The sequence below is a fragment of the Bombina bombina genome, chromosome 1 (genome assembly GCF_027579735.1).
Source record: "Bombina bombina isolate aBomBom1 chromosome 1, aBomBom1.pri, whole genome shotgun sequence".
NCBI classification, from domain to species: domain Eukaryota; kingdom Metazoa; phylum Chordata; class Amphibia; order Anura; family Bombinatoridae; genus Bombina; species Bombina bombina.
The window spans coordinates 567,899,132-567,924,501 of record NC_069499.1 but is presented as its reverse complement, the minus strand read 5'-3'; the positions used below and the strand labels follow the sequence as shown (position 1 = coordinate 567,924,501).

Below are 25,370 nucleotides of genomic sequence, written 5' to 3'. Positions count from 1 at the left end.
GTAAAACTGAATTTTGCTCCTCCTGGTAGGATTGTATATCCCATACGTCACTAGCTCATGGACTCTTGCCAATTACATGAAAGAAAGTGGCTTGTTTTTCATTAAAAAAATATTTATATTTTTAAATGTCTCAATGATGAAATATGCATGCATTTGTTACCTCAGCACAGTTTCGTATAAAGAATAAATCAAGCCTCTATACAAAATTTCAAAGTAATGAACAACTTTCTGTACATTTTGGAAAGTTTATTTCTTTCCATGAAAATAGATATGTCAAGGTTTCCAAGTTGTATTATTACCAGATATAATAAAATGCAGGGGGGAAATGTTTGTAATATGCTCATTTAAAGTCTTTCCTCATTAACAGTCTATACAAGAAAGGTTAGACATTGTTTCAGGAGGTCCATATATAAAACTTCCTGCTCTGTCCCGGGCCTGCTCTTAGTATCTGGAAAGATTCTTCAATGCCAATATTATGCTATGAAAGCTGGAATGTCCTGCTCCCACTCTCTTCAAGCTTCACCGGTCTAAGGAACGCTTCTGAGCAGCTTCACAGCATGCATTCCGTAGAAGGTTAATCACAGAACGAGGGTCCTCGCTTTTCATTATAGCACTACCAGACACAATCATGTTTGCACCAGCCTGAAGAAGAAACAGCTAATTAAAATTTATTTCACATTATTTTTTCTTTCCAATGGTGGTGAGAGTCCATGAATCCTAATTTTTAAATATGGAAAAAAAAAAACCTGGCCACCAGGAGGAGACTAAGACCCCCCCTCCCCCAAACAGAGCATTCAACTATCCCTACAACATCCTCTAACCTCCCAGTAGTTATTTGCCTCATCAAGGAGGCAGGCAGAGTTCAGAGGTGCTCTGCAGGAATATTGTTTAACAAGTACCCTCAATGGATGTTTCCTTCAAGAGAGGGTCTGGGGTGTACTGTTATCCATATTAAACTCTTAGTTGAGTATTGATTTTCTTCTGCTCAGTGATGTCATAGGGAAGTTCCCGTGCCTCACCCAGTGGCCTATTGATGTATCCCCATACAGTCCTTTCAGGACTGCAGAAAATATTGATCAAAAAGATGGGTAAGTCCCTATTTCAGGCTAGTTGCCTTTACTGGTGGGTGTCTGTTCACTTCACTGTTGTGCACACTCTTATTTGCTCTATATGGATTGTAATTTAATATGGTTTGCCCTCCAGCTCAATTATGCAGCTCTGGTCTGTCATCTGTTCAGTCTCATTCTGGGGGCTCTAGTACTCAGACTACCTACCGTTGTATGCTCCTTTGCTAAAATCTTTCCATAGCAGTCAGCGGGTCAAAGTCAACTGGATACTTCAGTATGGTGCAATACTTTGATCCTTCAGATGACACCCAGCTCTCATGCTTCTGTACACATACCGGTCTGAATTAACCACCTTTCCCCCTGATTTTGCAACTCACTTGCATTCAGCTATGCCACCCTCCGGTAAAAGGAAAAAAAAAAGAAGATTAAACATTGTTCTATTCAATCTAGAACTAATAGCTCAGTTGACACTTCTGTGGCTTTACAGGTTGTGACAGATCTCCCTTGTACCCCTCTTGGGTATATCCGCCAGACACAGATTTCTCCAAATTCAGACCACCAAACCTCAAATAATTACCCCAAGAATCAGGCAAGACCAATTTTGGGATCAAAACAAAAAGGAATACTTTAATACAATCAAAGACACACAGTTTTATACTGTTCCATGGACAATCCCACTTTTGGAATGTGAACAATAGAAGAATCTTAAAGCTGTTGTGCAAACAGACTATTGCCTAACCCTGCACCTGGGCAGTAAGGCTACCTCATCAATAATAGGATTAGACTTTGGGGTCTACATGTCTGGGGGCATGTTTTCCTAAACAAAGATAAGATGAAAAACTGTATTTTTCTCAGTAACCGATCTGAGTAAATAAAAAGTATCTGAAAATAGTTCTAGGGAGCCGGTATCGGGGGTGTGCCTTAACCACTCAAACCACGACACTGCCCCGAACACTCTACAAGTAGAAAGGTGGCACCCCTGCAGCCCATCACACAGGTTGCTGAGGAGTATGAATCTTTGTCTAACATGGAGGGTGAACTTTAATCCTCTGACTCCTCTAGGAATTTTGTGAAGGATAACAAAGAAATGAATTTAAAATAGAGCATCTTAAGTTTTTACTAAAGGAGGTTTTGAAAACCTTAGGAGTGGTGGAATCTAAGACGGTAGAGTAGTCTCCGGTTCAGAAATTACACATTATATTCAAGCCTAATTTAAAGGCTCCTGTGTTTTTTCCATCCCTTCCTAGGTTACGGATATCTAAGGAATGCGAGAAACCTGGGGTTCCTTTTTCCCAATTTTAAAAGATTGTTTCCGATAACCATTTAGAATTATAGAACACTGTGCCTAAGGTCGACGGAGCTATTTCTACCTTAGCTAAGCGTACTATTTCATTGGAGGAAAGTACGTCCTTTAAGGATCCTATGGATAGGAAATTGGAAGGATATCTCAGAAAGATTTTTTTACAGGAAGGTCTTCTCTTCCAACACGCAGTAAGCATTGCAGCAGTAGCTGGTGCTGCAGCTTTCTGGTGTAACTATCAGAATTAAAAACGGTGGAATCTTCTTTAGAAGAGACCCAGGACTGTATTCAGGCGCTTAAAACCACAAATTCTTTTAATTGTGACACAATCATACAAATTGTTTGCATTAATGCTAAAAACACTGGTTTTCTTCTTAGATGGGAAGAGTCCACAGCTGCATTCATTACTTTTGGGAATTCAGAACCTGGCCACCAGGAGGAGGCAAAGATACCCCAGCCAAAGGCTTAAATACATCTCCCAGTCATTCTTTGCCTTTCGTCAGGAGTTGGCAGAGAAGTGTCAGTAGATTGAAAGATAGTCTCTTAAGGAGAGTAGTACTCTTCGAAATGGGACTGGAATTTTAAGTAATTCTGTCAGTCTCTCAGTGAGGGCATGGATGAAAGTTAGAGTCCGGAGATGCAGGGAGTCTCTGCAAAACCATCCCGACTTATGTTAACAGATCCTTGGCAATCAGCGTTGACTAGTTTCGCTGCCTGCCTTTCTTCACTGAAGTCCATGTCAGAAGTGCTGCTACTATCTGTCACACTTGAAGGACCGTGTTCCTGTTCCACGGCGTGGATACCGGTAAGATAGTTTAATTTTATTTCCATATGTGAATTTAATGTTAACAAAAAAAGTCAGGGTCCCAGTGGGACTCCTTTATCTTAAATGGAATCAAGGGTTAATATCTCCTGTGGGGGTTATTAAACAGGGAGGACTTTTATCATAGGTAATGGTCCTGAGGACTGGAGTTGAGAGACACTGAGCTAAATGCCACTAAAATAAGTTGGTGTTTTACATACTATTCCACCCTAAGGTGCTGGAGCCAGACTGGATTTTAAAGATATCCCATTGGGATCAGTGAGAGCCAAGATCCATACTTGAACTACCATACTACGGGGAGACACCAAGCTAACAACCCCTAAGACCGGGAGTTCTCCAAAGGGGAGAAGGGCCATACACAGGTTCGCACAGAAGACACCGAACAGGATAACTTCCAAGACAGGAGGAAAAATCGTAACAGACCGGAGAAATTTAAACCACATGCACAGACATTACCTCATATGATTGAGGTACCCTCTGGTAAGAGAATATCACTTGCCTTTTTGAATCCCCAGCTGCTGTTCGATCACCACTATTGCTATTGACATTTTATGATATAGTTAGTGTGCCTGAATGTGAAATTAACCAGGAACTTGTATATCCCAAAATCCATCACTCCGATTGCCCTTTTATAGCATTTTTATCTTGGCAATCCAGGACTCTTTTCACTATTTAGAAATGTATATTGACCGTTTGTTACTTTAATAATTGATACTTATGATACATTGACATAATATCACTTACAAATTATTACACCAGGTATTTTTTGTAGCGCTGAATTCCTTTAGATATTGACTCTTTTATATACAGGACTTTTATCATGTTTGTGATATGATCTGTGTGCTAATGTGTAGTGATACTTGCGCTCATCGCTATTCGGAACATAATGGCCTTATAATCAGACTGCGTGGTTCTTTTGGACTGACGCACTTTTTTTTGCGGGCTTACACGACGCACCTCGTGACCAGGTGTGGTCACGTATTTCCGTACCCTGACCGAGTAGCGAAGGAGAGAGTCTGTTTGTTGGTTGTCTGGTTCACAGATTGGGGGTGTAAGGTGCCGTTGGCTTTAGTCCATATTTGCAATCTCCAAGTTAAGGAGGATTGATTTTTTTTTAGAGACTGACATCTCCAACTCAGTATACATCTTGTGAGGAGTATGAAATGGCCCGGATTATCCATACCCATCAGTTATATACCGTTTGCCGTTCTAAAGTACTCTCTTCCCCCGAATCAGGGAATGTAGAGTGCATTGAGCCATCCGCCCCTGAGGATTCCATGTCCCGTGAGGCGCGTGCCCCAGAACCTTCTTTTGCTACGCAAGCAGGTGTCCCTAGGGCCGTTACTCCTCCGGAAGGCAACCTGTTTCCTCCAGAGGTTACAGCACGGTTCCACATGGCCATATCTATGGCGCTGGCACATTTATATCTCCCAAGAGAAGTATTTAAGATACTGTCCATGTTCTTTTAACCAGGGTCCGTCAAGCGTGAGATTGCCTGAGTCAGTTCGACCTTCTGGGAAAGTAATGGCCTCCGAGGCTTCAGGAGCCCCTCCCTCAGGGCCAGGGTCGTCAATCGATCCAGCGGGGGATCATTTTGCCTTCCGTTATAGACTGGCACGTCTTCGTGTTCTACTAAAACATGTTTTGGCGGTACTGGAGGATTCCGGTCCTACTGGGCCGAGAAAATCTCGGTCTTCCATGCCGGATGGCAGACTGGGTTAGACGTATGGGGATGAAGCCAATCTCCTTGACGTCTCTGTTTTTTGCTCTCTCTTTTAAGTATCGGTTCCAGTTCGGAGCTTAGAAGAATAGGGCCTCTAATCGACTGGTCCTATTAGTGCGCCCATTCTCCTTGGGCATTCACCCTCGGGTGCTGCCTTCATTTTCTTTAATCCGGTTAGGATTTGTTTAAATTTGTTTTATAAAGCTGTCTGTAACAATTTTCCATTTTCGGAACTTTCTTCTCTGGAACCGATACTTGCGATGTTCTGGTCGCGTGAGCACTTTCTCTGAAGTTGCTCAGTACTATATATTGACAAAGTTATGTTTATAGTTTATTTTAACGATCCCTTCGGGGGCTTCGATTTTTCTTGGAAGGTTTTCAGAGTGTTCTCGTACCAGGCAGGTACTGGTCGGGCTCTAGCTGCTGTTCCTTATGGTTCATGTCACCCATGTGGTGCTGGGTTGTTCGTTGGATGTCGGCCTTTTTGTGGTCTGGTCGCGGTACCTCTCGCAGGTTGCTGGGGCTACTTGCTGCCCTTCCTGGGTGGTTGGGTCATCTGTGTCTTCCTTACCATTCCCATTTTGGTATGTTGCACGCTCTCTAGGGAGCACAGGGGTTGCGGTTACTCCCCGTTTCCCCCCGACATTTCCTGGCTGTCTGCTCTGCCAGGAGTTGTGAAGATCAGTTGTGAAGATCCCTCCGTTCTTCTCGTGAGGTACAGGATTTTCTGTGAGGCTGATCCCTTAGGGCAGAGCTCGACAAACCCAGGAGCCTGGGAGCCACTGGCTCCTAGAATTTTACCCCTGGCTCCTAACTTTTTGGGTTATTCTCCATATGTCTATATACAAATACAACTGTCTGGCTCCTAAAATATGCCTGGCTCCTAAATATTCTTACTGGCTCCTAATTTTTTTACATATTTGTCAAGCACTGCCTTAGGGATCTTAGTGATATCACTTCTCATCCTAAGGGCTGGTAGGGAGAGGTAGCCCAGTTGGTAAAATACCCTGACCTCATCAGTCCTTCATCCTTATGGAGCCTGTCCTGTGTAATCCCGTGACCTTATCGGGGGGATGCTCCTCTTCGACTCTCTAATAGATCTAGCCCTATGGGTTTACAAGTAGAGGGTCCTGGTTCGGATGCTCCCCCGGGTGATGGTTGTCCTTTTCCTGTTAAGATGGCTTTCTAGGCTTCTGGTCTCAACCTTTTAAGCACCCAATGTCTAGTGGGATGCATTGCCCAGGGGGCTCTTCTCCATATGGGGTAACATGCCAGTTCCTCAGGGGGTTTGAACTTCGACTGGTCTCGAGTTCTGGGGGCCTAGCTTTTTCCATTCCTCTTGTCTGAGAGTTCAGAGTCCGGACCTAGATCGGCCCCGGCCGGTTCGGTTTCAATCGTTTAGGTTTGAAGACATCCGCTTGTCCCTTATGGTATCTACCTGAGGGTTAGCTGGCGGTCTTTCCGGTAGGATCTGTCAGCTATCAGTTATTGCACCGTGATGTGGGCTTGTGGGTTGTATATTCCACTGAGCTGTCAGTATGGCCGGATGGTCTCATCACTTGGTTTCACCGTTCTCTAATCCCTTCTCCATGCCTATGGCTGTGGAAGCGGTTCCTTGCGTTTGTCCTCCTTCTGGGAGTTTTCTGTATACAGATTTCTATTGAGGCCCTTCTTTTCTACGTTTTCCGAGGGATTCTGTCCTTCTTGCATGCAAGAGGTCCTGGGGTTGGATTCTGGTACTGAGACACTAAACCACAGCGTCCATCTCCCTGGTTTGGGAGTGGTCCCTCTTAGGAGGGAGCTGCGTAGGGGTTCTGGAACCAGAGCACATAGTATTTCCGTTATGGTTTGGGGTCAAGCGTGATTTAAATGGACAGAATTTTTCCCTGAGGGGTCGTTACCCTTTAGGCCCCTCCCTTTTCTTCTGAGGTGTGGTCTGAAGAATTTTATATTCTTTTCTTTTCGGATATTGCCCATCCCTTTGGACTGGGTCCATTCCTCGGGGGGGGGGGGGGGGGGTCGGGGATCTGACTGCTCTGCTGAGTCTTGACCGTGTACTTACAGTTGATGCGGGTTTGGGATCTCTACCCTGCTTAGTAGCTGAAGTCTTGGAGTGGAGATGCTGGGGCAGCTTTCCATTCTGGTCTCCTGCTTTCGGTGGGGAGTTCACAATGTTTCATTCCTCCACTGTTTTTATATGCTGCTGGTCGGATTTTGTTCTAAGGAGAGAGTTGCCGTCGACATTCTCTGTGAGTTGATCTCCCACAATAGTTCAGGGTCAGCCTTGCTGCATTGTGTCTGGAGCTCAGAGGTGGCTGTGTGTTTTCACAAGATTGCCTTTTTTCTGATAGGATATTTAGTTTGTTTATATCCTTGTCTTCGGGCTTCGACTTCTTCAGCTCCATATGAGTTCTTCCTCTTGTCTACTTTTGGCAGTTGTCTGCAAAACTATGGTTAAGTGGGGAGCCGGTGGCTTCCTTAAAGCACCATAAGTCGTATGGGGTTGTGTCAGGGAGCTGAGGGTAGACCTTGGTTCTTTCCCGTGCTTGCCTTTTTATATAGGTGTGGAATGTTCCCTGTTCCTTGTAGGGAGTCCTTCCCTGGGTGGTTTAGCAACCTTGGGTTTGCTTTACTTATTTTGAGATTTTTTACCACAGTTAGTGATCCTTTGGATACCTTATGGGTCCTCCGTTTCCTCTTTGAGGGTAGGTGTAAGTCTCTTCCTTCGGGTTGGGGGTTAATTCTGCGATCAGAATACTCAATGGTTTTCTGTGCTCAATGGATTCTAGAGATTCTTAGTAGTCTCTAGGATGGCCTGATGGGCAGTTACTTGGTCCTTTCAGGTTTTTCGCTCCTTGTGTCTAAATTGTTAGTTTTTTGTATCGGGTGTTGGGTTACTTCAGGCCCTTCGTAGGGGCCGCCTTATGTACCAGCCCTTTGTTTGCATTCAGTATCCTCTATAGCTTGGGGATTGTTTCCCAACATTAATGAATGCAGATGTGGACTCTTCCCATTTAGCAAAAACTTAAATTATGCTTACCTGATCATTTTCTTTTCTTCTGACAGGAAGAGTCCACTGCTCCCTGCCCGTGTTTTTTTCTATGGGGCATTTTCATTTTTATTCTTATGGCACCTTTTTCACCTGATATTTCTCTTACTATTCCTTGTTCCCTTGGCAGAACGACTGGGGGATGAGGGAAGTGGGGGAGGTATTTAAGCCTTTGGCTGGGGTGTCTTTGCCTCCTCCTGGTGGCCAGGTTCTGAATTCCCAAAAGTAATGAATGCAGCTGTGGACTCTTCCCGTCAGAAGAAAAGAAAATTATCAGGTAAGCATAATTTTAAGTTTTTGCTGTGTTAGCCAGAAGAGCTCTATGGATAAAGTCATGGTCAGCAAATATGGTGTCCAAATCTAGACATATCTTTGGCTTTCAAGGGTAAGTCTTTGTTTGTTGAAATTATGGAATCCAAAACGTGAACCAGTCACTGGCGGGAAGGGTACTTTCCTTTCTCAGGATAAACACCTAAGGGAAGAGCAGTTGGGCTTTTTCGTCCCTTTCATCAGAACAAGACGCAAATAAACTCTTCTTCCAGTAAATCTGAACATTTAAGAAGTACTTGGAAACCAAATCCTATCAAGAACAAACAGTCCAAGAAGTAGGTCTCAGATTAAGTCTATTTCACGAAATTTGGGCTCAGTCTGTTCAGGATATTGTATCTCAAGGGTACAGAATAGTTTTCCGATGTCTACCTCCAAGAGGCAGGTTTTACTCGTCTCAGATTTCGAGAAACTAGAAAAGAAGTTGGCCGTACTGCATTGTGTTCAGGATCGGCAACCCATGGGGGTTATTGTTCCCGTTCCCCAGGGCGAGAGGGCTTTTATTCCAAACTATTTTTTGTCACAAAAAAACTTTTCACCTTATCTTAGACCTTAAGTGTCTAAACAATTTTGTACAGGTTACCTCCTTCAAAATGGAGACAATCAGGTCAATTCATAACTACAATAGACTAAGGACGCATACCTTCACATTCCAGTTCACCCGGATAACATTCAGTACCTCGGGTTCGCTTTTATAGACCAGCATTGCCAGCTCATGGCTACTGCCCCCATTTTTTTTTTAATAAAGTGCTGACCCTACTTGCTCTGGTCAGGCTGTAGGGTATTGCGGTGGCTCCATACTTGGAAGACATATTGGTTCAGGCTTTATCTTTACAATTAGCGGCTGCTCACACTGAGAAGTTACTCTGGAATCTTCAGACTCATGGCTGGAAAGTAAATCTAGAAAATAATTCACTTGTTCCACATACGAGAGTAAATTTTCTAGGTGTCACAAATTTTCTGACAGAACGCAAGATCTAGCTTTAATCAGCTTGTCAGACTCTGCAGTCTACTTTTCAACCTTCTGTTGCGCAGTGTATGGAGGTAGTGGGTTTTACGGTAGCAACCTTGGAAGCAATGCCATTTGCGACCTCTACAGTTGTGCATGCACAGGCAATGGAACAAGGATCACTCAGATCATCTTCAAGTGATAACTTTGAATCTGGTCACCAGGAACTCTTTCTTGGTGGAAGTAAGTCTCCCAAACCCATTCTTCAGGGCATGAGTTTCCTCCAGCGAGATTATCACCACAGACGCAAGCCTGTCTGGAGTTCAGATCCATTTTTAATGCCTTAGTGGCATGGCCCCATTTGGGTTCTGGCCCGTATATTTGATTTCAGACGTCACTATGGTAGCGTATATTAATCACCATGGCGGAACTCGCAGCTCGTTTGGCGATGCAGAAAGTAACTCACATACTAGACAAGGCAGAACGTCACAAATGTCTAATATCAGCAATCCACATTTCGGGAGAAGAAAATTGGGAAACTGATTATCCAAGTCGACAAACCATTCAGGAGAATGGTCTCTGAATCAAGAGGTCTTAGATGAGTGTTTGCCAGTGGGGATTGCCAGAGATAGATCTTATGGCCTCTTATCTTAATTTCAAGCTTGCGAGATACGACTCTAGGAAGAGGGATCCTTAGGCATACTTTAGACTTATTTAGCAGTTCACTTGGGTTCCTGTCTAGTTTATACGTTTCCCCTGATTGTGCTTTTTCCATGTGTGATAGCTCGTCTTAAACAGGATAGATTCCCTTCGATTTGCATATCTCTGGACGAAATCAGGTTTTCTACCCAAGGTGGTTTCTACGGCTAATACCAGGAAATAGTGATTCTGTCCCTTTGCCCTAATCCGGTGTCCTCTAAAGAGAGGTTATTGCACAATCTGGATATAGTTCAAGCATTAAAGTTCTACCTTCGTAATTTCGTCTCTCGTCATACCTGTTCGTGCTTTACTCTGGCAAGTGCAAGGGTCAAAAGGCTTCTGCTTTATCCTTTTTATTGAAAAGTATCATTAGGATAGCCTATTTAGGGAAGGGATAGCAACCTTCGGCTCATTTTACTACTCATTCCACCTGTTCAGTGTCCACATCTTGGGCCTTCAAGAATGAGGCTTCAATGGAACAGATCTGCAAGACTGCAACCTGGTCTTCTCTACATACATTCACAAAATGTTACCAGTTTGATGGGTTTTTTTGCCTCGGCTGAGGCATCTTTTGGGAGAAAGTTTCTTCAGGTGGTGGTGGCTATTATCTAGGTGACTGCCTTACCTATTCATCGCACCCTTAAGTCTTTGTACACTGCACAGCTGTGGTATAGATTTCCATATATAAGAATTAGGATTAGTAGACTTTCACCACCAGTAGAAAGAAAATAAAATGTATTACCTGAAAATAAATTTTCTTTCTTTGTGGTGAGAGTCCACGAACCCTCCCTTCTCTAATGTTTAATGGCAGTCTAGCCTGCACCTCTTTACCCCTTTCTTTTTTTCTATCCTCAGTTTGAACTACTGGGAGGGATAGTAAAATGCTCTGTTTGGGGTGTCTGCCACCTCCTGGTGGCCAGGTGATGTATTCCTAAATGTAAGAAACACAATTTATGCTTACCTAATAAATTTATTTCTCTTGTGGTGTATTCAGTCCACGGATCATCCATTACTTGTGGGATATTCTCATTCCCAACAGGAAGTTGCAAGAGGACACCCACAGCAGAGCTGTTATATAGCTCCTCCCCTAACTGCCATATCCAGTCATTCGACCGAAAACACGCAGAGAAAGGAGAAACCATAGGGTGCAGTGGTGACTGTAGTTTAAATGAAAAAATTTACCTGCCTTAAAATGACAGGACGGGCCGTGGACTGGACACACCACAAGAGAAATAAATTTATCAGGTAAGCATAAATTGTGTTTTCTCTTGTAAGGTGTATCCAGTCCACGGATCATCCATTACTTGTGGGATACCAATACCAAAGCTAAAGTACACGGATGAAGGGAGGGACAAGGCAGGTACTTAAACGGAAGGTACCACTGCCTGTAAAACCTCTCTCCCAAAAATAGCCTCCGAAGAAGCAAAAGTATCAAATTTGTAGAATTTTGAAAAAGTATGAAGCGAAGACAAAGTCGCCGCCTTGCAAATCTGTTCAACAGAAGCCTCATTTTTAAAGGCCCAAGTGGAAGCCACAGCTCTAGTAGAATGAGCTGTAATCCTTTTGGGAGGCTGCTGTCCAGCAGTCTCATAGGCTAAGCGGATTATGCTTCTTAGCCAAAAAGAAAGAGAGGTTGCCGAAGCCTTTTGACCTCTCCTCTGACCAGAGTAGACCACAAACAAAGCAGATGTTTGACGAAAATCTTTAGTAGCTTGTAAGTAAAACTTTAAAGCACGAACCACGTCCAGATTGTGTAATAGACGTTCCTTCTTTGAAGAAGGATTAGGACACAAGGATGGAACAACAATCTCTTGATTGATATTCTTGTTAGATAAACCCAGGTTTGGTACGCAGCACTACCTTATCCAAATGGAAAATCAGATAAGGAGAATCACATTGTAAGGCAGATAACTCGGAGTCTCTACGAGCCGAGGAAATAGCTACCAAAAAAAGAACTTTCCAAGATAAAAGTTTGATATCTATGGAATGAAGTGGTTCAAATGGAACTCCTTGAAGAACCTTAAGAACCAAATTTAAGCTCCATGGCGGAGCAACAGGTTTAAACACAGGCTTGATTCTAACTAAAGCCTGACAAAATGCCTGAACGTCTGGAACATCTGCCAGACGCTTGTGCAAAAGAATAGACAGCGCAGAAATCTGTCCCTTTAAGGAACTAGCTGACAATCCTTTTTCCAAACCTTCTTGGAGAAAGGATAATATCCTGGGAATCCTGACTTTACTCCATGAGTAACCCTTGGATTCACACCAATAAAGATATTTACGCCATATCTTATGATAAATTTTCCTGGTGGGGGGGGGCGTGCCCGAACAGCGTACCTAATAGGACGTTTTCATTATAAGCTCTGAAAGAACACTCTATAATCCGCCGATTTATGAGCATTCAACAACAAAATCATCTATATATTTCTACATACAACAGTCACTAGAGAAGTGGTGGCTATAATATATCTCTTGTTTGCTGTTTTTATGATTTTAGAGCTATAATTCGGGCGAACAAGACCTGAGGCGGCGGCCTATTTGCAGGTAACGACCTCCCCCGGCTCCTCCGGGTTATCAGTGCTGGCAGCAGGAGTCTGCCTTACTGACTTTATCAGTTATAACACAGAGTTTTTTCTTATTAATATACTACCTTTTGGACTAATACAAGTGCATTTCAAAAAATTGAAGCAAAAACAACATAAGGGATTAAGCACTGCGCAGTTAAAATGGCCGCTGTGGGAGAATTTGATAAATTTCAAGCAAGATGGTGTAAACTTGAATCTCTGTTCCAGCAACTTATCGATAAAGCTCCTTTTGACACCCTATCGATGCGCTTCACATTTGATACTGCAGATAACACTGAGGTGCTCTCTATGGATATATCTAGCACACAAAATGAGCCCTCAGAAAGTATTTCACTCTGGGAGCCGCATCGGATTAAGCCGATGCTGGAGAATGCAAATGGCCCATACGCTATAGTATCGGAGCAGAAGAGCCCAACGAGAATTAAGACTTTGTGCTCACCCGGCAAGTTGAGCGAGCTCCAGCGGATGAAGGGGCATAATCAACCGAGGATGGCTGCGGGGGTCCTTTGGGGGGAACTCCAGAAAGTCATGACAGAGTTGCAACTGCTTTCTGTGTGGGGGACCACGCTTGGTAAATATGATCAACCCCATCTCTCCTTGGAGATACCCCAAATAACACAGAATAATCACCGCAAAGGGTATGACCTGGGGACTACACATATAAATGTCTTCCTCCCCCGGTGCCAGTTTCCTCACGCTTTACCTGGAGACTCGTGCAGCTCTGTTGGGACAATTCCAAACGGATAAAATAAGCCTTGGGGACATAACTTAACTCAGAAATCCAGCTTGTATTAATATTTAATCCAGTTGACCCGTTGCATATATTCCAGTTTCTTGCTTTTTTTTTGTTATAAATATAATTGGTAAGTGTGGTGCTTTGCAGGAATCCACAGGATTGTATCAAGAAACCTTAACGTGAATTTAGCTATGTACAAAACCATGTTATCGACACTAGTCCTGCAGATAATATTCATGTTCTAATAATGCTTTGCTTGTTTGCCTGTTTCTACTGGGGGTATGTGGGGGGCTCCTGGGGGAACATTTTGGACAAGGAAAGCACACAACAGGACAATATTGCATGTACCCACGATATGTAATAAAATATATTCGCTTGGTGGCCTGCGGCCGAGGCTATGGGCGAAACAGGATAAACATTAGCTTTCAATACAATGACACGGGATTTGTTATAGATAATACTGGTCTATATGTATCACTATGTAGATAGTAATCCTTAAATATAGGTCCTTCCTGTGGAGTTTTTGTCACTCACGTTTAATACAAACTTGGTTGTCATAGCTGAGTCCTTAAGTATTATCTATAATTTTATTGGACAGAGATGGAATAAATAGCACAATAACTTCTCTGCCATGTATAGTGCTATGCTTTCCCTTTAAACACAGAGTTTGCACTTCATATCCTTTTTCAGAAAGATATTTGAAAGTTTAGTCCAAGCCTTTCTCCTTAAGGTCTCACTCTTTGTGTGTCTATTATACCTCTGTTTTTTCTTTTGTTTTCGTTATTATTGTTATCTTTATCCTGTTATACAATGATTTCTTATTGTACCATGCAGTTCCTCAATAAAAAAATATGAAAATAAAAAAATATAAAAAATTTTTTCCTGGTGACAGGCTTTCGTGCCTGTATTAAGGTATCAATGACTGACTCGGAGAAGCCACGCTTTGATAAAATCAAGCGTTCAATCTCCATGCAGTCAGTCTCAGAGAAATTAGATTTGGATGGTGGAAAGGACCCTGAAGTAGAAGGTCCTGTCTCAGAGGCAGAGTCCATGGTGGAAAGGATGACATGTCCACTAGATCTGCATACCAGGTCCTGCGTGGCCACGCAGGCGCTATTAAAATCACTGATGCTCGGGGGCGGAGCCGACTACCAAGATGGAGAGTCGCATTTAGGAGAAGCTCCGTGTGATAGTTTGCATTGGGACCAGATAAGCATGTAATCAACCGCACTTTTTAGCCCTTAATAGCCTGATACCCCTTCATAAACAGCACCGCTGCTGCAAAGCACTTAAAAGGAGAAAGACCCTGCTCCGGAGCCACACAGACTTTGGAGTGCCACTCAGATCACACCGGAGACGGGCCTACTCACCACCCGCAACAGGAAAAGCTACAGATTTTCGGTAACCCACTCCGGATCACAAGTAAGACTCTGTAAAAGGCCAACTTAGCATTTTTACTTTAATTTGCGCTAAGACACCGTGTGGGGCCCGAAATAAGAATCACGCTACCTCACACGCGCCATCTTAGACTGCAGCAGCACCCAGTCAGAGCGCACACAGCGCATACACTTTTACTAAGGGGTACAGTGAAAGAGTCTTAAAAACTTAAGGATTTTGCTCATATAGTAAAAACTTGTTTGGGACATACTTGCTACTCGAACAGACACGGAAAGCAAGCAAAAAGCACACTATACGACCCAATCTACACACGTGGCTTACTGTGACACAGGTAGTTTTGCACTCTGCCTTTAGAACACCTACTTTGGAGCCGTATTCTAATCCCAATTAGAAACAAACTTCATTAAAAGTACAGACACCTGAAGTGACTCAAGACAGAGATAAACGCATATATCCTCACTGGAAATCCTGTCACTTCCACTAGGCCGCAGGCCGCAAACAAGCAAACAGCCCAGATTACGTACCAAGTTGCACAGCCTTACCTGTATAACAGAATGTCTTCAAAAAGGCTCACAAAAGGGGACAAAGCAGCAAAATCCACTTTAGCTGCAAGTACCAAATTGAACACATATTTTAAAGCTCTGACCACTTCACAGCACTCCAATGTGGAATTAGATGAAGAGGCAGGAGAAATGTCTACAAATGCATCCCCTAAATCAACAACATCAGAGAGAAGTGCCCCATTAACAAGGGCTGATTTAGATTCTTTACCAACCAAAGCGGACTTTAATACCCTATTACAACAAGTTGCAAAGATTGTAAAGGATGGCTTGGCAGAAGTTAGGAAAGATTTGGTAGATATGGGGGAGAGAATTGAATATATGAAAGAGCAAGCAAATGACACCAACAATGTGTTAGATGGTCACTCTAGATGCCTCTCGATACAAGACATTGAAATCCAGCAATTAAAGAGCCATCTGGAGGACCTAGACAATAGGGGGAGACGGCAGAATCTAAGAATTAGAGGAGTACCTGAGAGTGTCACACAGGATCTCACCCCACGATACTTGCAAAGACTTTTCCATCACCTAACAAAAGACAATACTGCACCCCCATATCAGCTAGACAGGGCCCATAGGGCACTTAGACCCAAGCCAGGAGATGCTGATCCCCCACGGGATTTAATCATTAAATTCCATCAATACCAAGATAAAGAACTAGTTGCGCAAGCAGCGAGGAAGGCATCTCCTCTCAACTTCGAGGGTCACTCGATACAAATTTACGCAGACCTTAGTCCTATGACACTGAATAACAGAAAAGAAGCCAGATACCTCACCGAACACCTGCGAGAGCTGGAGATACCCTATAGGTGGGGATTACCCTTCTGCTTAAAGGTTAACAAAGGAAACAAAGTCGCCACCTATAAATCCACTGAGGACCTTGAAGAATTCTGTAAATTGATTGACATTCCACTACCCACCCCACCATCAATACACAAGAAATCCCTTCCAGGGAGCAACCTAACAGGCAGCTTCCTCAGAGGCCCCACTGGCAAAAGGTCAACCGGAAAAGAACAAGAAACCAGATTCCACCAATACAGAATAGATCGAAGGTGGTGGAGGACACTTGATCAACTAGGAGTGAGACTTAATAAAAAGGATAATTGACTATGAATGAGAGCTCACCCTCCATTAGTAGGACTTTAAATTGAGAGAATTAAGACCTAGTTGAGAAAAGATGTACTTGTAGCATTTAGAATTCTGAAGTCTATAATATTGTTGCCCTATAGAAGTTAGATCAATAATGAGCTAGTTCTATAAACCCCACAAGATATGCATGTACTATACGATTCATTTACTGTTCATTTCCCAATGTGAATGTTGAGAGTATTTCAGTCTCTATCCACCCCCTATTTAGTTTAGACACTACTGTGTTTAAAGACCACAATATGTTAATTGTTGTTGATAATTCTGTTTCTGTTATGTTATCATTGATTTTTGTTATTGTTGTTCTGTTTTTAAGAAGTCAGCAAGCGATTCTTCAGAGATACTATTCCCATGTATGTGTTACAACTGTTCATGAAGGAGCTAGAAATCTTAGACAGTCCGGAAATAGAGAGAGCAGCGGTAAGTCTCGTATTTTTCTGGGGGTAGGGGAGGCCGGCCTGCACCACACTACAATACACGTAAAAAAACTAGCTGATCAGCAAAAACCACTTAGGTCTTATAGATTATGGCTAACAAACCATTAGTGTTGCTGTCCCAAAACTGCAGAGGCCTCAATTCTCCCACAAAGGTCTATAGCTCTAAACCACTTTCGTAAACTTAAGGGTGACGTAGTTTTCACCCAAGAGACCCATTTTTTGGGACCTAACGCGCCCAAATTTAGGTCAACTGATTACCCTTTAGGTTTCTTTAATGCCAACCCAAGCAAGAAGATAGCGGGAGTAGGGGTCTTGTTAAATAAGAATGTCCCCTTTCAACTACTAGATAAATATGAAGACAGAGAGGGCAGACTCCTCATACTGAGAGGCTCTATATTCGAAACTCCAGTCACGCTAGCCTGTGTTTATGCTCCCAATGTGAAACAAGCAAGGTTCATTAGAAGGGTATGTGAAAAACTCCTTGAGATTAAAAGAGGAATATTAATAGTGGGTGGTGACCTGAATGTACCCCTAGAGCCGAAGATAGATAGCTCAGCTCCTAGATCAAAGGGACCCCATAATGTTAGCATAAGTGTTGCAGACAGCCTTAAATCAGTTGCTTTGGTGGATGTATGGAGACTACAGCACGCACGCTCCAGAGACTTCACCTTTTACTCATTTGCAAAGAAATCATACTCTCGAATAGACTACTTGTTGATAGAACACAGTCATCTCACTTTAGCAACCCACACAGAGATCACCCCGGCAGCTTGGTCTGACCATGCGACAGTACTTTTAGAGATAGACTGGCCCACAAAACCCCAGAGACACTCATTTTGGAGAATAGATGACTCACAACTTCACGACCCTGATATAGTACAAGACATTAGGGAGAAACTGGAAGAATATTTCGCTCATAATTCCGACTCAGTAGATACGAAAGGTGTCCTATGGGAAGCTCATAAAGCTGTAATAAGAGGTAATCTTATTAGTCACAGCATCAGATTAAAGAAACTCCATAACTTGACATACAAAGAACTTGCAGCAGAATTACACAGGGCGGAAACCACTCATAAACAGACCCCTGCTGACGACAAGTCCCTCACTAAGTTAACAGAGGCTAGATTAGCGCTTAACTCATACCTAACCAAAGTCGCTCATAGGAGGGCATTATTTCTGAATAAGGTATATTTCCAGGGTGGTAATAGAGCGGGAGCACTATTAGTAAAAGCTTTACGTAAGAAAAAAGCCAAATACCACATTTTTAGCATAAAAGACAGCTCTGGAAATAACATCCATAAGAGTCCAGAGATAGCGGAAGTTTTCAGGCGCTTTTATGACAACATCTACAATTTAGACAGGTCCCTACCTTCCCCTAATGCAACAGATATAGACAACTATTTAGGATCTATAGAACTCCCGAGGCTGAGCGAACAACAAAGAATAGCGCTAGAAGAGCCAATAACAATACAAGAAATTCTTAAAGCTATTAAATCACTGCCTGCAGGAAAGAGCCCTGGGCCAGATGGCCTATCAAATAAATACTATAAAACCTTTAGTATGGTCCTAGCGCCCCACCTGCTCTCATTGTTCCAAGCTATCGATGAAAGAGAGCAATTTCCCACTCTAACCAAAGAAGCGCACATTGCAGTGATCCCGAAATCAGAAAACCTATCAGATACCCCATCTAAATTTAGACCAATATCCCTCCTAAATACGGATTTGAAAATCTATGCGAAAATCCTGGCAACTAGAATCAGCGCCTTCCTTCCAACCTTGGTACACACAGACCAGGTTGGTTTTGTCCCTGGCAGAGAAGCCAGGGACAACACCATAAGAGCCTTGCAGTTAATGGAATACGCTAAGACACAGGGAATAAGCTCCATTTTATTAGCGTCAGACGCAGAAAAGGCGTTCGATCGCCTTAATTGGTCCTTTTTATTTGCCACCTTGAAAAAATTCGGCTTCGGAGAGTTGGTAATAAACAGAATTCAGTCAATGTATATTAAACCAACAGCAAAGATGAAAGTGAATGGTGTATTGTCTGATTCCTTTCAGATAGGGAATGGAACAAGGCAGGGATGCCCTCTGTCTCCCTTGCTATTTGTGCTGGGTATTGAGACTTGCGGCGCGCATAAGACAGAATGAGCTAATCAAAGGGATATCCCTAGGTCCAAATAACTACAAGGTCTCGCTATATGCGGACGATGTGCTGCTGTCTCTTACTTCCCCCGACACTTCCCTACCCGCGGTGACAGAGGAGTTTAGGGAATTTGGTAAACTATCATTTTTTTCAATTAACCATCAAAAGTCTGAGATATTAAACGTAAATTTGACAGAAAATGAGTTAGAATCACTAATGAAGGACTGTCCCTATCAATTGCAGTCTAAGACTATTAAATATCTAGGAATAAACCCAACGCCAAGACATAAGCTTCTGTTTAATTCTAACTTTGGGTCACTCTATAATAACACACAGAACGACTTAAAGGACTGGGGGACGAAGCCCCTCTCTTGGTGGGGGAGGATTCAAACATTGAAAATGACAGCTCTCCCCAGAATTTTGTATATTATGCTAGGGCTCCCAATACACCTTCCGCCCAGCTTTCTCAAAAAACTACAGGCTTTGCTGAATAAATATGTTTGGGGTTCGATAAAACCTCGAGTGGATAGGAACACGCTTTACAAAACTCTAGCGGCCGGGGGGGTGGGACTCCCCTGCATAGCGACATACTATAGGTCAATAGGAGTTCAGAGGGTATTAGATTGGAATAGGAATGAGGCTACAAAGGCATGGATAACGATTGATTCCCACATACTGAAAACCCCGCATGTGGGAGCCTTGTGCTGGATTCCCAAATCACATAGACCAGTAGCGACTAACACTTTCAAATTCTACACCTCAGTATTTACGATTTGGGACGAGGTCCTGAGGACTTGCCCCTCCATCTCAACACTGAGATCACCCCTGACCCCGAATGCAGAATTTCTGGGTGGTATGGAATATAGCCTAGTAAACAAAACTCCAGACGAGATTGGATACACGATACCCATACATAAGGTTTTGAACGGACAGAGGCTTAAAGATAGACAGGAGCTAGGGGACATCCTGCATGGGGTTTTTGCAAACTGGTTAAAATATGGACAGTTGCAACACCTTTTTGAAAAGTCTAAGCATAAACCTGACTGGACGAGACCCATGACCCGTTTTGAGACCATATGCACTGCTCAAGGCCTCCTCAGGCACACATTATCACTAGCAAAATCCATATTACAGGCAGATGGCAGGGTTACACGACCGTCATATACCACCAAATGGCAGCAAGACCTAAATATTGTCCTAGAGGACAAAGAATGGAGTAGAATTCATGCTCTGGTGGGGAGGTCATCATCATCCATTAGAATACTAGAGCTCAATTATAAGTTATTATCCAGGTGGTACTTGACACCATCACGCCTTAAAAGTATATACCCACATTCATCCGATCTCTGCTGGAGGGGATGCAGCCTCAGGGGGACTATGTCCCATATGTGGTGGTGTTGCACCGTGGTTAGGCCATTTTGGCGAGAGATAGAACTTTCCTTAAGACAACTATTAGACGACACATTTACACTAACCCCTGTTATTGCACTGCTGAATGCCCTCCCCAGAAACATGTGCCAAATCAGACAAAAGGTGATCCAGTTTTCTCTAAACTCAGCTAGGTCTTTGATAGCTAGCAAATGGAAAACCCCTGTAAAACCTACAGTGCAGGAGTGGATTAAACATGTTGATGACACACTACTATTAGAGGAATACAGCTATTTTAAAACACAGAGAAAGGCATTATTTTTAGACATCAAATTATACTGGGACCTAACGAAAGCAGGTTTCACACAATCACGGCTGGCCAGGCCTTCAACACCCCCAGTGCGAGACAGGAGGCTAAAATCGGGGAGCTGAGTAATCACTCCTGTAGGTGAATTGGAAATAGACTGTATAATATGAAACTAATAAGCACAAAGTTACCAAAATGCTCGCCCAGACTATATATATATACCAGGAAAAGATGTATCTCAGAAAGTAACTTCTATATGTTAAGCTGACATGAATCGTGTTGTTAAGTTAAATGTTTTAAAGAACTGTTATTTTACCACTATCACTGTATTTTTGTGAAAATACCAATAAAACTCTTTGAAAGATAAAATCACTGATGCTCTCTCCTGCTTGATTTTGGCAATCAGTCGAGGGAGCAGAGGAAACGGTGGAAACACATAAGCCAGGTTGAAAGACCAGGGCGCTGCTAGAGCATCTATCAGCGTCGCCTTGGGATCCCTGGACCTGGATCCGTAACAAGGAAGCTTGGCGTTCTGGCGAGACACCATGAGATCCAGTTCTGGTTTGCCCCAACGATGAATCAATTGTGCAAACACCTCCGGATGGAGTTCCCACTCCCCCGTATGAAAAGTCTGTCGACTTAGAAAATCCGCCTCCCAGTTCTCTACACCTGGGATATGGATAGCTGATACGTGGCAAGAGTGAATCTCTGCCCAGCGAATTATTTTTGAGACTTCTAACATCGCTAGGGAACTTCTTGTTCCCCCTTGATAGTTGATGTAAGCCACAGTCGTGATGTTGTCCGACTGAAATCTGATGTACCTCAGAGTTGCTAACTGAGGCCAAGCCTGAAGAGCATTGAATATCGCTCTCAGTTCCAGAATATTTATTGGAAGGAGTGTCTCCTGAGTCCACGATCCCTGAGCCTTCAGGGAGTTCCAGACTGCACCCCAACCTAGAAGGCTGGCATCTGTTGTTACAATTGTCCAATCTGGCCTATGAAAGGTGATACCTTTGGACAGATGGACCCGAGATAGCCACCAGAGAAGAGAATCCCTGGTCTCTTGATCCAGATTTAGTAGAGGGGACAAATCTGTGTAATCCCCGTTCCACTGACTGAGCATGCAGAGTTGCAGCGGTCTGAGATGTAAGCGTGCAAACTGCACTATGTCCATTGCCGCTACCATTAAGCCGATTACTTCCATGCACTGAGCAACCGAAGGGCGCGGAATGGAATGAAGAACACGGCAGGAATTTAGAAGCTTTGATAACCTGGACTCCGTCAGGTAAATTTTAATTTCTATAGAATCTATCAGAGTCCCTAGGAAGGAAACTCTTGTGAGTGGGGATAGAGAACTCTTTTCCTCATTCACTTTCCACCCATGCGACCTCAGAAATGCCAGTACTATGTCCGTATGAGACTTGGCAATTTGGAAGTTTGACGCCTGTATCAGGATGTCGTCTAAATAAGGGGCCACTGATATGCCCCGCGGCCTTAGGACCGCCAGAAGCGACCCTAGAACCTTCGTGAAGATTCTTGGGGCTCTAGCTAATCCAAAAGGAAGAGCTACGAACTGGTAATGCCTGTCCAGAAAGGCAAACCTGAGAAACCGATGATGATCTTTGTGTATCGGAATGTGAAGATAAGCATCCTTTAGATCCACTGTAGTCATATATTGACCCTCCTGGATCATAGGTAGGATGGTAAGAATAGTTTCCATCTTGAATGATGGAACTCTGAGGAATTTGTTTAAGATCTTTAGATCCAAAATTGGTCTGAAGGTTCCCTCTTTTTTGGGAACCACAAACAGATTTGAGTAAAAACCCTGTCCCTGTTCCTCCTTTGGAACTGGATGGATCACTCCCATAACTAGGAGGTCTCGAACACAGTGTAAGAATGCCTCTCTCTCTTTATCTGGTTTGCAGATAATTGTGAAAGGTGAAATCTCCCTTTCGGGGGGGGGAAGCTTTGAAGTCTAGAAGATATCCCTGGGATATAATTTCCAACGCCCAGGGATCCTGAACATCTCTTGCCCACGTCTGGGCGAAGATTGGGAGTCTGCCCCCTACTAGATCAGTTACCGGATAGGGGGCCGTTCCTTCATGCTGTCTTAGAGGCAGCAGCAGGCTTTTTGGCCTGCTTACCTTTGTTCCAGGTCTGGTTTGGTCTCCAGACCGTCTTGGACTGAGCAGCAGTTCCCTCTTGTTTTGCATTAGAGGAAGTTGATGCCGCACCTGCCTTGAAGTTTCGAAAGGCACGAAAATTAGACTGTTTGGCCCTTGATTTGGACCTGTCCTGAGGAAGGGCATGACCTTTTCCTCCAGTGATATCAGCAATAATCTCCTTCAAACCAGGCCCGAATAGGGTCTGCCCCTTGAAGGGAATGTTAAGCAGCTTAGATTTTGAAGTCACGTCAGCTGACCATGATTTAAGCCATAGCGCCCTACGCGCCTGTATAGCAAAACCAGAATTCTTAGCAGTTAGTTTAGTCAAATGAACAATGGCATCAGAAACAAAAGAATTGGCTAGCTTAAGTGCTCTAAGTTTGCCAAGTATGTCATCCAATGGAGTCGCTACCTGTAAAGCCTCTTCCAGAGACTCAAACCAGAACGCCGCAGCAGCAGTGACAGGAGCAATGCATGCAAGGGGCTGTAGGATAAAACCTTGTTGAATAAACATTTTCTTAAGGTAACCTTCTAATTTTTTATCCATTGGATCTGAAAAAGCACAACTGTCCTCGACAGGGATAGTAGTACGCTTTGCTAGAGTAGAAACTGCTCCCTCCAACTTAGGCACTATCTGCCATAAGTCCAGTGTGGTGGCGTCTATAGGAAACATTTTTCTAAAAATAGGAGGTGGAGAGAACGGCACACCTGGCCTATCCCATTCCTTAGTAATAATTTCTGTAAACCTTTTAGGTATTGGAAAAACATCAGTACACACCGGCACTGCAAAGTATTTATCCAGTCTACACAATTTCTCTGGCACTGCAATTGTGTCACAGTCATTCAGAGCAGCTAAAACCTCCCTGAGCAATACGCGGAGGTGTTCAAGCTTAAATTTAAATGTAGAAATATCAGAATCAGGTATCTTTCCTGAGTCAGAAATATCACCCACAGACTGAAGCTCTCCTTCCTCAGCTTCTACATATTGTGAGGCAGTATCAGACATGGTTCTTAAAGCGTCAGTATGCTCTGCATTTCATCTAACCCCAGAGCTATCTTGCTTACCTCTAAATTCAGGTAGTCTGGCTAATACCGCTGACAGTGTATTATCCATGACTGCCGCCATGTCTTGTAAAGTAATCGCTATGGGCACCCTATATGTACTTGGCGCCATTTGAGCGTGAGTCCCTTGAGCGGGAGTCAAATGATCTAACATGTGGGGAGAGTTAGTCGGCATAACTTCCCCCTCGTCAGATTCCTCTGGTGATAAATTTTTTAAAGACAGAATATGATCTTTATTGCTTAAAGTGAAATCAGTACATTTGGTACACATTCTAAGAGGGGGTTCCACCATGGCTTTAAAACATAATGAACAAGGAGTTTCCTCTATGTCAGACATGTTTGTACAGACTAGCAATGAGACTAGCAAGCTTGGAAAACACTTTAAATCAAGTTAACAAGCAAATATAAAAAAAGGTACTGTGCCTTTAAGAGAAACAAATTTTGTCAAAATTTGAAAAACAGTGAAAAAAGGCAGTAAATCAAACAACATTTTTACAGTGTATATAATAAGCTAACAGAGCATTGCACCCATTTGCAAATGGATGATTAACCCCTTAGTTCAAAAACCGGATAAAAAAAAAACGACAGACGTCCCAATAAACGACTTTAGGCCCTTTTGATATGTCCTGTAGCATTCAGGGGACTTCTGAGGAAAACTGGATGTCTCAGTCTGTAACTTTAACTGCGCAAAAAAGCGCTAAAATAGGCCTCTCCCACTCATACTACAACAGTGGAAAGCCTCAGGAAACTGTTACTAGGCAAAAATAAAGCCAGCCATGTGGAAAAAACTAGGCCCCAATAAGTTTTATCACCAAAGCATATATAAAAACGATTAAACATGCCAGCAAACGTTTTATATTGCATTTATATAAGGGTATTACCCCTGAGAGTAAGCATGATACCAGTCGTTATTAAATCACTGTATTCAGGCTTAACTTACATTAATCCGGTATCAGCAGCATTTTCTAGCATTTCCAATTCTAGAAAAAATTGTAACTGCACATACCTCATAGAGTAAACTGCACGCCATTCTCCCGCTGAAGTTACCTCTCTCCTCAGACATGTGAGAACAGCAATGGATCTTAGTTACAACCTGCTAAGATCATAGAAAACTCAGGCAGATTCTTCTATTTCTGCCTGAGATAAAATAGTACAACTCCGGTACCATTTAAAAATAACAAACTTTTGATTGAAGAAAATAAACTAACTATTTTTCACCACTCTCTCTTACTATCTCCATGCGTGTTGAGAGTTGCAAGAGAATGACTGGATATGGCAGTTAGGGGAGGAGCTATATAACAGCTCTGCTGTGGGTGTCCTCTTGCAACTTCCTGTTGTGAATGAGAATATCCCACAGGTAATGGATGATCCGTGGACTGGATACACCTTACAAGAGAAATTAGGATTTGTGGACTCATTACCAAGAAAGAAAAAGAATTTATCAGGTAAGAATACATTTTATTTGTTACGTAGATTGTCAATATTCATTTTAGATAAGCTATTAATTATATTGAACAGATTGTTAC

At 43.0% G+C, this 25,370-nt stretch overlaps 1 protein-coding gene across 1 annotated transcript in view; it reads right to left on the bottom strand.

Moving 5' to 3' along the window:
* Positions 1–225: 225 nt before the first annotated feature.
* Positions 226–25,370, bottom strand: part of RPE (ribulose-5-phosphate-3-epimerase) — a 98,446-nt gene continuing 73,301 nt past the window's right edge. Inside the window, exon 6 of the mRNA XM_053698778.1 lies at positions 226–642. Coding sequence (XP_053554753.1) covers positions 520–642 — 123 coding nt within the window. The 3' untranslated portion in view covers positions 226–519. The remainder of the gene's footprint in view (positions 643–25,370) is intronic.